The 13,239-nt window shown below is 47.7% G+C and overlaps 1 protein-coding gene across 4 annotated transcripts in view; it reads right to left on the reverse strand.

Moving 5' to 3' along the window:
- ABLIM3 (actin binding LIM protein family member 3) overlaps positions 1–13,239 on the reverse strand; it is a 109,969-nt gene that overhangs the window by 38,491 nt on the left and 58,239 nt on the right. For all 4 annotated transcript variants that reach the window (XM_023515552.1, XM_012808886.2, XM_012808896.2 and 1 more), the window contains 3 exons: positions 10,802–10,928; positions 7,073–7,166; positions 1,323–1,410 (listed from right to left, as the gene is read on the reverse strand). In XM_023515552.1, the coding sequence (XP_023371320.1) occupies positions 1,323–1,410; positions 7,073–7,166; positions 10,802–10,928 (309 nt within the window). The remainder of the gene's footprint in view (positions 1–1,322; positions 1,411–7,072; positions 7,167–10,801; positions 10,929–13,239) is intronic.

The following is a 13,239-nucleotide window of genomic DNA, read 5'->3' on the forward strand; positions in this document are numbered from 1 at the left end:
GGTGAGAAGGCACCACCTATAAGAAAGTGGGCCCTCCCCAGACACCAAATCTACCCATACTTTGATCTTGAACTTCCCAGCCTCCAGAACTATGTGAAATAAAATTCTGCTATTTATAAGACACCCCAACTACAGCCTGTCTGGATTATAGCGGCCTGGATGGACTCTATGACCAGTTAATACCACTCATCCTCAGATCTCAGCTCCAGACTCCTCCTCAGGGACCCTGCCCTGACACTCTCCCCACCCTCCTAAGTGCTCACACAGCTCTATACTTCTCCCTTGCCTAAAACTAACCATGGCTGATACATATTTGTGTGATTATTGATGAACATCTGTCTCCCCCAGTGGACTGCGGGGCTGTGGCTGACGCTCATCATGGACTCTGGCTCAGAGCCTGCACATGGTAGGGCTCAGGAAGTAGCTGGTGACTGGATAAATAAATGATTGAAAGTTGGCTTTGGCAGCTTAAGTGTTGGGTATGTTCAAGGCTAGAAAGGAAGTCTAAGACCTCTAGGAGAATATCTTAAATGCTAGGCTGAAGTATATGTACCCAAACCGGCAGGCAGGGAGGGATCTTGAACACCTCTCAGTGGGGCAGTGCCGGAAGTGCCATGATGCCTGAGAATGCTGGCCTGGGTGGGGGACAGGGAACTGAGTGGGATCTGGGGACTAATTAGGAATCTTGTAAGAATTCTGGGTCAAAAGGGCTGGACTCTGGGTAAAGAAGTGCTGATTTGTGGGTGGCACCTGTGGCTCAAGGAGTAGGGTGCTAGCATCATATGCTGAGGGTGGCGGGTTCAAGCCCAGCCCTGGCCAAAAATTGCAACAACAACAACAAAAAAAGAAGTGCTAATTTGCTTTTGGGGAACTATTGGTATCCCCCTTACTCCTCTGTGCATTCTGAGAGTCCCTGGGCAGACGTGAGTAGCAGCCTGATGTGATCCTCTGAGATGTGGGGAGAAGGAGATGGCCATGGTACAGACACTATGCAACCCAGGCCTTCCTCTGAGGTTGTCTGACTGCTTGGCCCTGAGTAGCTCAGCCACCCAGCCCCAGGCAGAGCCAGAGAGTCTGCTCAGAGCACTGCCAGGGAAGCAGGCCAGCCGAGCAATGGGTGGAGGTGTACAGGGACAGAAGGCAGATTACATGTCACTTCATATTAGCCACACCAGCAACTTTCTCAATCCACCAGAGAGGGGAAAATTAATTGCAATTTTGAGGACACGCCAAAAGCCAAAATAACACTGAAATAGAAGGAAAATGTATCTCCTTCCCGGTCACGAGTGGATAACACCTTCCAGAAGGTGAGATTTGCTTACCTGTGAGATACATCTCCTCCCCTTCAGTGAACATCTGGTGGCAGCGTACACATCTGGCACAAGTTGGGTGGTAATGCTTCCCTCCTGCCTATGGAAATCAAGAGATGAAACAGGAGGCCAGACTTAGGGCTGCTGTCCAGTGAGTTTGAACATTTCTTGAGTACATCAGTGTTGCTGGCCTATTCACGACCCTGAGGTTGGCTGGAGGCTACCCATAGGAGTCAAAATCATCTAAAAGTCCACCCATGAGCTTGATGATTCACATCATGAGTCTGTGATGGCAGTTCAGGAGACCTCCCTGGACTCCTATTCTTCTATTCTACAGTGGGAAGAACCCTTCAGAAGTTCCTACCTCCTTATTTCCAGATGTGCAAACAGTCTTGCTTTGTGGACAGACCAAAATTTTTGTAAGTAAGGGGGCCTCACCACTAGTGGTACATGAAATAGTTTTAAGCAGTACACAAACCTGGGATTTAATAACATTGAATAAATGAAAAAAATGATCTTTCCAATCCTTTATCAATTCTTCTGATTTTACCAAGGAGACAGTACCAGTTTGGTGCCAGTGTGTCATTCCTATCTATCCCAAACTTACTAATCTACCTTTTTAAGAATGGGAATAGGCATGGTGGGGCTTGGAACCTCCACAAGCAATAGAATCTAACTAAAACTCTCTCTGTTTTCTGGTTCCTACAATACAGCAAGTACATACTGCTTTTCCTTTTATGTTGTATAAGTTTTTTTATATGTAAGTGAGCCAACCTAAAGATAAATTAAAGAATTAGGGGAGGATGAGCATACAAGATTCACGTATGTGGCAAATACAGTGAGACTGCACCCTGCTCCAGCTGGAAGGGCAGAGCTTTAGGGCTCAGCAGACAAAAACTGAGACCTGTTGCAGAGCACTGATCCCCAGGCCAGTCTCAAGAGTGTTGCTTCTGCCCCATCCCCAGCTCACCCCAATGTGAATCCCCTTTCCTGTTCCCACTTTCTTCCCCACTATTATTTAAATTAAAAATCAAAATGACTTGTAGCTGCAAATTCTACTTAGGGAGAAGACACAGCCTCAGAGAAGGTTGTGCCTTAGGTGTCACTGGAAGCCAGTAGTGGTGTTGGGCTAGACCAGCCCAGCATTCACTTCTGTGCTGACAATTGTGATATGAAAATTCCAGCTAAGAGAATTTGACATGGAAAGTCCCTTCCATGATACTTCGAATTTCTATATAGGAGGAGGTTAGGGCAGTGATGGGGTTGGAAGGTGGGGCTTGTTTTGAAGAAATATTTGCAACGCAAGGCAAGGGTTTTTGGAAGGAAAAAAAAACCGGGGGGAAATGGGAAAAAATTGGGGTTGTTAAAGGACCCCTCGAAGCCACCACTTAGTCTGATGCTAATGGGCTCCTTCCAATTAAAAAATTATAACTGCATAATAGGGAGGCTTGCCTAGTCTGGAGATACTCTTCTACTCTAAAAAGAGCAAGAATGTGGAAAAGGTAGATTTTTACAAGAGAAAAAAACAAAAACAAAAACTCCAGTATCTCTTTTTTCATTCTTGGTTGTTTACATGGCTCCCACCAATGAGAAAATGTCCTTGTCATCATCAAAGCAAATATGTTCAAACTTTGGAAGAAGCCTGCTATTTTCTCAAGCTGCAATGTCGTGGGACTGATCCTCTTGTACCATGACAAGGACAATAGTTTTAATTAGTAGCCTCTTCCTACTCTGTGTCTCTTTATCATTTTCAATTATAGACCTGTTTTCCAGGCTGGCAATAGCACACTTGGCAAAACTGAAGCTTAGCATCTTCCTAAATGTCACATCCCACCACCCTGCTCCAGCTGGAAGAGGCTTCGTGCCCACTGCAGCACCCCGGTCATGGATGGTGTCGGTAACAGCTGGAGGAAAGGGAAGCTCTTAGGGCAGCCCACACCCAGCGTAAGCCACAACCAAGTCAGTGACACAAGATGAACCATTTCATCTGTTAACAAACCAAAGTCAAGAAAATAGTGACAGGAAATGGCAAAGTAGGTACCACTCAAATGGAGCCCCATGGAGAGGACTGAGAATGGCAAAGGAGGGTAGGAAAGGCAGCAACAAGGAAACCAGGCTTGAGGTCCTCTTGTCTGAGGTCACAGACAAGAGAGGAGGAAGTGTGAGTGAAAGCATATAGAGCTGTGTCACTGAGGAAGGGATCGTGGGGTGGCCTGGAGAGGGAATGGGAAGGAGTGGGAGAAGAGAAGGAGAAACAATTAGTTAAATGCTCGCGTGGTGTTGCCAGGCGATGCCTGAGCTCTGCAGTGGGCAGCTGTCATTCCTGCCTGGCCAGTGTCCTTTCCTCCTTCTAGAAATAGCACAAGCCTTTCCTCGGAGGGATCACCTGTCCCTCTCATTAGTCCATGGGGTTCAGTAGTGCTGACCCCATCAATAAGAAGATTGCAACTCCATGGCAGGGCTCTCAGTCCAGTAATGGGCCTGAGATCTTCCAATGAATGTCAGTCCCAGGATGTTTGCTAAGCTATTAGAAAAGAGACACTCTCCACTGGGGATTCTGGCTGATAGAATCTAAGCCTGGAGCTACTGGTGTCCAACTTCCCCATCACAAAGAACAGCCTTCTCAAGAATAAAGCCAGCACCGAAAAAAGTGGAGCCAAGATGGCCAGAGATTCCAAATGATTTTGTTTAAACACTGGATCCAGCTGTGTCTGAAGACAGATGACTCCTGGGCTTTTTATTATAGATGCTGATAAATTTCCTTTTCAGTCTGAATCATTTGAGTATATCTTCTATACTTTCAACCAAAAAAGTCTTGATTGACATTTCTATTAGGGAAAAATGGCAGTGGTATTTCTCTACTGAGAGATATTGACTAAGACTCCGAGAAAATAACTTGCCTATGGTTTCATGGCTAGACGGGGTAAAATTTGAATCCAGGTAAGTTTCGTGGCAACCCGGAGAGCCCTGAGTGGCTGAGAACTGTGGACATCAGTATGGGAGACAGGAGCTTTGTCTCAACCGGAAATAGTGCCTGTGACCCAGAGAAAACACTGTATGTCTTGGGTCTCACTTTTCTCATCTGTAAAATGAAGAGGTTGGAATAGTTGGTTGCTAAAAGTCTCTTCTAGCTCTAAGAAAAAAAAAAATCAATAAGTCCAAGATGTTAATGGAGCCTCACACAAATGGAATCAATTGAAACCCAGTCACAGCAGCTGCCCAGGAGGAAGAGACGACCACAGTGGCAAACAACAGTAACACTCGGGGAGAAGGCAGCCACCGCCAGCAGGATTTCAAAGCAGCTTGGAAATGCTCGAACAAATTCCCATCTGCAGCCCTGTGTGTAACTGCAGCTCTTTCCTTCCTGAAAGAAAAGTCTACTTTTGTAATCTCCTGGCCCACTGACCCTTTGCCCGCCACATGCCGGGCGCCTCTTCCCCACAGTTCTGCAGGCCCAGCCAACGATTCCTCTAAAGGGGACCTTCCCGCACGTAGCAGCTTTTGCTCTGCTCACACACTCCTTACCTGCTTCAGAGTTTGACCCACATGCCAACTGACCTTGCCTGTTTTCTGAAGCTTTGCCCTCTCGACGGCCATTCTGCACCTTGTCTTCCCACATCTTCCTCTGATAACTCCTGCGTCTCTTTCTGAATCTCTTTCACCTGTGAGCTGCTCTGACAAGAGGTTGGTTCAGCCCCCTTTCTCTCTCTTTCTCTGTCTTAGAAATGCTGAGGGCTCCCATGGTGCTTTGATTCCAATCCTAGAGCTCCGGAGATCAACCCCTCTGGGCCTGAGCTTTGTTGCTGAGCTCTGATCCACATTTATGAAGGCCTTCTTGAAATCTTCTTGGGATTTCAATCACAACTGGTCCCAAATGGCCCTCATCATTTTCTGCCAGCTTAGCCAGCCTCTTTCCCTGCCACCCCCAGATCTGCAGATGACAATACCCGGCTTCCTATCACCCAGGCTTGAGGCTTTGGTATGACTTGTGGCTGCTGCTTCTTTAAATCCACATCCACAAATTGTCTTACATCTTCAGAGCACCTGGAATCCTACAAGGGGGCTGCCCTTCCACTGTCACTGGGTCGTGCAGGGGCCTTCCCTCCTGCCTTCCCATGTGGCTTCCTTTCTTTAGCATCAGTTTGAATCAGGTCACCACTGCTCAGTCTTTTCACGTGCCCACTGTCCAGTGCCCATTGTCCAGGTAAGCTCCTGGTCCTGGGATGCCAGGCCCTCAGAAACCAGGCCTGCAGCCCTCTCCGTGCTAAGGCCAGGGCTTCCCCATTGTGTTTCTTACTGCTCCCTGCATTGGCTCAATAGTTTCCCAGCTCAGTGCGTCTGTTTATCCCCTCTGACTCCTTGCAGGCAATTCTCCCCATAGTAACCACAGAAACCTTTTTAAAACAAATCTTATCATGTTGCTTTCACCTTGACTTAAAGCACCCTAATGGCTTTCCATTGCACTTAGTAGAAAACCCAAACTCCCAAGCATGGCCTACAAGTCCTACATTAATGCCTTATCTGATATATTTCATCCTCCTTCATTCTCAATTTACAGAACTCAGCTACTTTGGCCTTTTCCCCTCTTCCCTGAGTCAAATTCCTTCTTCCTCTCAGGGGCATCCAAACTTTTGGCTTCTCTGGGTCACATTAGAAGACGAGCTGTCTTGGGCCACATGTTAAATACACAAACACCAACACAAGCTGATGAGCAAAATATAGTCTGTGTACAATTTTCATGATATCTATCACCACAGATAAGCAAAAAGTCCCTCACATAATCTGCATGCAGCCTGTGGGCCAAGGGTTGGACACCCCTGCAGGCTCAGGGCTCCTCAGGGATGGCCTCCTTACTCTCAGGGGTCTGTTCTTCTAGCTTCCTCAGAGAGTCCCTCACTGGCTGCTACATCCTCCCCTGCAGGTCCCACAGGTGGCTGCAGAATCCTTCCCAACACAGCACTCACCGTAAACACAATCAACTGGTGAGATTTGGCAGAATTAATGATTCTGTTTGCAGTAGCTGGTCCTATCTGCCATCCTCCAGCTACTGTCTGATGGAAAAACTGAGGCCTAGAGAGTCAGTGATATTCATTTCAAAATGATCATGAGTTAGCAAATAGAGTCAATTTTAGATCCCACTTATTCCTACTATTAGGCTATTATTTTTCCATCGCACCAAATGCTTTCCTGTTTCTAATTCCTCAGGGTGGGTGATCCCAAAGTACAGGAAGACGGCTGCCAGGCCCACAGGGTATGGGAAGGACGGCCAGGGAGGCCAGAGGACAGGTGGCTTGGGTGGGAGCTCAGCAAAGGTGCTGCAGTTGTCTGTCGCTGGCAGAACGAGTTGTGCATCCCAGGCTGCGGAGAGTCGTTGCCATGGTGACGGACCAGCCAAAGAATGGCTTGGGGAGCAAGCTGCTAGACAAGCTGGTTCTGAAATCAGCACATTACCAAATACTTAAAAAAAAAAAAAAAGGCTTCCATCCTCTGGCAGGGCTGGGAGAAAAGTAATTGCCCTTCTCCAGAAATTTGTTAGGGTCCGAATCCAAAGATTCAACTGATTTTCCCAGAACAGCATTTTTTTTTAACTGGGAATCATTTTGTTCCTCTTCTCATTTTGGGGTTACCCAGAGAAGTCAGGAAGGTTATCTGCTCAAGGTCATGTAGCCAGTAAAGTTGGGGGAGGTTGAGGCTAGTGATGACTTTTTGGAGTCCCAGGCCATTTTGCTCAAACATTTTCATGGTTACTTACACTCACTTACCTCCAAGACCCTGCCACTGATGTATCGGTCACAAGTCTCACATTTAATGCCAAACTGGGAGTGGTAGTCAGACTCGCAGTATGGAACGCCATCCCTGTAAGAGGGTATTCACACAGGACAAGGAAGTTAGGGGGAGTCAGCAAGGGTATCACAGGGCAGCTAGTTCCAGGACCTGCAGCCTATGGGGGCTCGTTTATTCAAAAATTTCACTTGTGCTCCCAGCTCAGTTGATAACAGGATACCGGCCTTCTCCAACTAGATACCCCCAATACCTCCTGTGTGCTCCATTTTTATCCAATATTTATGACTTAGCAGACAGTGATAAGATTGCTGTTAATTATTCTTACACTACCCCCTACTAGTGCCAGCCACTTACCCTTATTGCTTGGTGTGTCCCAGACCCTCTGATGATGTTTTATATAGATTATTTCATTAAATCCTTATGGCAGCCTTAGGAGTCAGAACTATTCATATCCTCATTGTGTGGATGAGAAAACCCAAGTATAGAGCCATTAAGTGACTTGCCACGGGTCTCCCAGCATGACCTAGAACTGAATCCCAAGCCAGGTGGTCTGGTTTGCCACTCAGGTTGTCATGAGGATTGAAGGAGATGTGTGCAGTCCATGCTAGGGCTCAGGACTGTGCCTGGCCAGAGTGAATATTCAGCAAATGGCAGGTGGAGGAACAACCATGATTACTGAGAGGGGTCTTGGAGGAGGACAGTTGGTGCTCAGTTCTCTAGGGCTACCAGACAGCTGGGAGCATCGAAGAGCTATGCCTAGCCTCTGGACCCCACCAAGCTCTGAAGATTCGGTCTGAATTCTTTTTTTTTTTTTTGAGACAGAGCCTCAAGCTGTCCCCCTGGGTAGAGTGCAGTGGCATCACAACTCACAGCAACCTCCAACTCCTGGGCTCAAGCAATTCTCCTGCCTCCACCTCCCAAGTAGCTGGGACTACAGGTGCCCTCCACAACACCTGACTATTTTTTGGTTGCAGCCGTCATGGTTGTTTGGTGGGCCCGGGCTGGATTCGAAGGCACCACCTTAGGTGTATGTGGCTGGCGCCTTAGCCACTTGAGCCACAGGCACCGAGCCTAGGTCTGAATTCTTGAGGAGAGAGAGAGAGATGTCTCCCCCACTTAGGGGTATAAGAAAACTTGGCTCAGACATTTTGGAAGCCTAAGGAGAGGCATGCCGTTTTTCCATCTTAAAACTGCTGGCATGTTGGGACTGCTAGGGCCCGCCCTGGGAGGCAGGGCAGTGAGTGTTCTCCTGAAGGGGAAGTGCAACCAGAGCTGATGCCCAACCAAGGTCTGCAGTTAAGACGGTGCCTACAGGCAGGAACTTGTTTGTGAGCCCCTGAGACATGCCGTCCCCAACCCTTTCAACCAGGTTCTCAGTCTGTGGGTGGGAGAGGGTAACAACTCTCAAGGGGAAAAGTCATTTGTCAGGAGGTGGGTACAGTACATTTGGGTATAAATGCCAGCATAACTTTACTTGGATTCATCGTTGATGAGGCCTTGTGGAATTCAAAATACACACAATTCTGAAAAGAGTCAGATAGTGAAATCAATATTTACTGGCACTTACTAGGTGAGAAGCCTACATCTCTGATCCCTACAAGGTAGGGAATTCCTTTTATAAATAAGGAAACTGAGATTTGGACCAGTTCAGTCAAGGTCACACAGCCTGGGTATGTACCCCAGGCTTCTGATACCAGAGTCAGTGCCTCTAAGCCCCTGCCACTCTGCTGGCAGCCAGATGAGGGGCCCAGAGCCAGACAGTAGAGGTGCCAGGTGTGGTGGGCGATCTGGGCTGGGATTCCTTGAAAGGAGCTCAGGGCAAGCCCTTACTTCCCCAGTGAATTCTAACTTAGGCTCCCAGACTCAAGGATTCCTGGTGACTTACCAAGGGCATTCTTTACTTGGCAGGCCAGAGGGAATGCTAAGCTCCTACCAACATGGCACTCAGAGCTCTCAGTGATCTGACCTTAGCTCATTCTGCAGTTGGGACCCTGCTTTATCTGTGCACACACATTGCTCCCACACAGGATGGAGGTATCTAACACCCATCTGCCATCTCCCTGCCCTTGCCTGGCTAGGCATTCTGCCTAGAAGCCCCTCCTTAACCTTTTCAAATCTCACCTCCTTTCTCAAGGTCCACTCAAATATCACCGCCTTCTGTGAAGCTCTCATAGATTCCAGGCTCCACTTCCTGCTAGTTAGAAATGATCTTTCCTTTCTCTGAATATTCACAGCCCTTCCCTTTACCTCAGACAAAGGCAAGTGTTGTCTGGCCAGCCCCTATTTCCCCTTCCGCGGGAGGCAGTACCATCCTGGGATTTTCCTTTGGGAGCCACCCCTTCCCACTCAAGGTTGCTGTGGCTGCTCTCTGGTCCTAAGGTTCAGGTACTCCTGGCCAGTGATTGGTCAGGAAAGGGTGTGTGACCCAAGAGTGGCCAGCTCAGAGGCGGCCCTGGGATTTTTTTCTGGAGCTTTTTTGAAAGAGAGCTCTCTTTCTGCGAGGCTGGCTAGGCAGATGGAACGAAAGCCTGGAGTTGCTGGTGATCCTCTTTGCTACTATGTGGGGAGGGCCTTCTTGAGAGTGAATCCAGCACAGAGGAAAGCGTAAGGGACAGAGACAGAGAAAGAGAGAGAGGAACGGAGACTTCTGAAGTACTGATAAAATTGTCAAGCCCTGGATTCTGCAGTCAGTGTGCCTCTGGCCATCCCATTTCTACAAGTCAATAAACCCTCATTTTTAATTTTAATTGAGGTGGAGTTGGGTATTCTGTCAATTATGACCAAAAAGTTATAAAGAATAAAGCCTGTTTAAGCTCCCAGTCACATCTGCCCTGGTGTGATAATTCTTCACGTACACAGCACATCTATGTCCTTTATCAGACTTAGGGTCTTGACAGCTGAAGGATCTGCAGCTTTGAGGCTCACTACCCCCTGCCATAAGGCCAGAGAGTGGTACCTAGAAGCTTATGGAGGTGAAAAGTGTCAAAGCTGTGATGAAGGGTCTGTGCTCAGGTTCTAGAGTATATAAAGGTAGTCACTGGGCCTCATATTAAGGGGAACTCATCTAACTCTACAACACGCAGGTCACTGGATAACTTTACGTGCCCATCGTCTCCTCTCATCTCAGCTAAATTCACTTGACAGCAGTATTATTCACTAAGGGTCAGGCATTGTGCTAAGGGCAGAAGATATGGAAGTGACTAAAACAAAGCCCTCATCCTGGTGTAGACAGACATTAAATTCTATCACTGGATCCAGTCACTCCCCAAGTCTCAGTAGCTGTGGGGATAAATTCCTTAAAAAGGCAGTGATGGGAGCTTACGGATAATCCACACAAAGCAGTCAGTGTGAAAGCAGTCCTTGTTCAAAACAAGAGCTCAGCAAATAGTAGCTGGTATTATTATCATCATTACAAAGCTAATAGTGACAAATACATAATTGCAGATTGATAGCTTATAGTGAGGAAACAAACAAACAGAGCACTCTCAGGGCTGGCAGGGGGAGTGGAGAGAAGGGAAGGATCCTCAGAGGAAACACCAGAGGGCCCAGAGGGGAAGCAGGAGGCTGGGAACCATGCCATCGGGGCCACAGTGCAGCAGCTGATGAGAATGAAGGGAGATGGTGCTGAGATTCAAGTAAGGGCCGGAGGGCAGGCCTTGCCGAATGCAGAGGCCCAGGCAGCCGGGGCGGGAAGCGAGGAGACTCACTTGCTGATGTACTCCCCAGTGAGGATGACACTGCAGGTTTGGCATTTGAAGCAGCTGACATGCCACTGCTTGTCCAGCGCCAGGAGTGACTGGCCGTGCTTGATCTCCTCCTTGCACCCAGCACAGTCTGCAGAGACAAGAGGATGCCACTCTGACCCCACCATCCCTGGCCCAAGTCAAGGAAACCCCTCCTGGAAGACCAATATTCCCACAGTGGCTCCACCCTGGCACCAACAGCTGCCCAGAGACTCTACTGGGTGAGAGAAAAGGCCACTGGATCCCTGCCTCTTGACAAGGGTCTTGGTGTGGGGGAGAAGGAAAGACCTCCCTGTGTGTCATCCAGAGGGCTTCCCGCACTGCTCCTCATGTTGCTAACTAAGCTCTGCTTCTCCCTGTGACCTCGGTGCCTGCAGCATCAGCATCTCCTGGGAGAATGCGGCGTGCAGCATCGTGGCCCCAGCCAGACCTATCAAAGTTTAACAAGATCTCTGTGCACAGTAAAGTTTAAGAAGCACTGCTGCCGGGGGCAGGTTATGCATACATTTTTTTCCTCCTTAGGCTGTATACTTGCAAGGGTAGTGTCTGTATTTTGGGGTCCAGTCTGTGCCCTTGCCCAGCATGGTGCTCAGCACATAGTAGGCACCTCAAAGCTTATCTGCTGAATGAGTAGGAAGGAGTGGGCCTGACAGTACTTAGGCAAAGGAACAGGTGTACCATGCCCTCTCCTTCCCCTGTGTACTTATATGCTTACATTGCCCTTCCCAGGGAGAAAGGATTAAAAGTCTGATGAGACTGTCCCAAACCAGGAATGTGCTCTCACTTTCCATCACTGTCACCCTGGACTGTGCACTGGGGCGACTAAATGTGGGCCGAGCGGGTGTTCTGCCTGTTGGTCAATGAATCCCCGCGGGGGGGGGGGCAGGAAATGGAGCCGGAGTCCAAGGTACTTGAGAGATGCTGGGAATTTGGGCCCAGCCGACCAGATGACCCACTTTGGAGGAGGAAAGGGTCATGAGGCAAAGTTTACCCGAGGACAAACCTCCCTGTTGGCACCACAAGATCAATCCACACTTTGGAGTAGTGAGGAGAAAGCAATGGTACAGAAGTCGGGGATGCTGGCCAGACAGCCCCCCACAGCCAGTTGGGAGCCCGTCCTGCAGGGAAGATGATGTGTCTGCACATCTAGGAAGGGTGGTGTGTCCAGGCTCTCAGGAGGTCTGGGTCCCTGATGAAGTGTTTGTACAAGTCACTTCCCACACTGCCCCGCCTCCTGGCTGTTGAGCTCCTTTCTAATGTCCCTTAGTACAAGCTGGGGGCAGGAAGTCCTCCAATTGCAAAATGCTTCAAGCCTCAGGCCTCCATATGGGGGCTGGGAGAATAGAGAGCTTTGGCACTTAACTCTTTCCCTTTCTTTTCTCCTGGCATAAGTCTACACAGGGTGCCAAATCAAAACAAAACAAAACAAAAGGGATACACACTTTAAGAAAGGGGAAAACTATATTAAAATTGCAATACTCAATATATATCCTTAAAAAAAGACGAACACAAGTTACATTGAGCCTTCTTGTACTTGCAGAAGTCAAATACGACTTGAGTATTCAAGACAATGTAACTTGTCTTCATCTTTTGTTATGGGTATATATTGAGTATTGCGATTTTAATACAGTTTTCCCCTTTCTTAAAGTGTATGTACCTTTTTTGGACACCTTCTGTGTAAGTCTCCCTGCCACCCTTCCCCAATCATTACAGGCTTCGGAATACCCTTTAGAGAGGTCAGGTACCCCTATTCTTTTATGGACAGACAATTGTCTGAAGTGACTCACCCAAATTCAGTGTACAGGAATCTGGGAGATGCAAGGGTCTGATCAATCTTTGTAGTAAACAATTATAGAACTTGTGTCCCTGTGAGTTACCATAACAGAGCTTAAAAATTCCATAGGGTTTCAGAGTTCACAGCATTTGGCTAAATGTCCCATCTAGTACATGAATTTACAGAATTCTTGACAGATGGGCACCATTTTTAAGGCCTCAAGGGGTGGGTGGCTCACCCTCTCTTGAGGAAGTCCACTCTGCCTTTGGACAGGTATGATTGTCATTATGTCTTTATATGGAGCCCAGACCTGGTTCCTGTGTCTACCTTTACTCTTAAGCACTGAGAATAATCTACTTCTCTTCCTATGTAACAGTTTCTTCAAATAAATAAAGACAAATACAGTTTCTTTCTTCTTCATACCTTACACTTGACTTTTCCTAGCTTGATATGGTCAGCCACTGATCAAATTCACTTAGGGATTCCATGGAGATACACGTATTATTGGCCAACAATTCTCTACCTCTTTAATAATACGTATTTAATAGCTGTATCCTTTCATGGCTGCATTCTAGTAATAAGTGCTATCTGTAAGTTTTGGTGATGCATCTGAGATAAATTTAGTGTC

Source organism: Otolemur garnettii, unplaced genomic scaffold (genome assembly GCF_000181295.1).
Source record: "Otolemur garnettii isolate 467f Iridium unplaced genomic scaffold, OtoGar3 scaffold00003, whole genome shotgun sequence".
Lineage (NCBI taxonomy): Eukaryota > Metazoa > Chordata > Mammalia > Primates > Galagidae > Otolemur > Otolemur garnettii.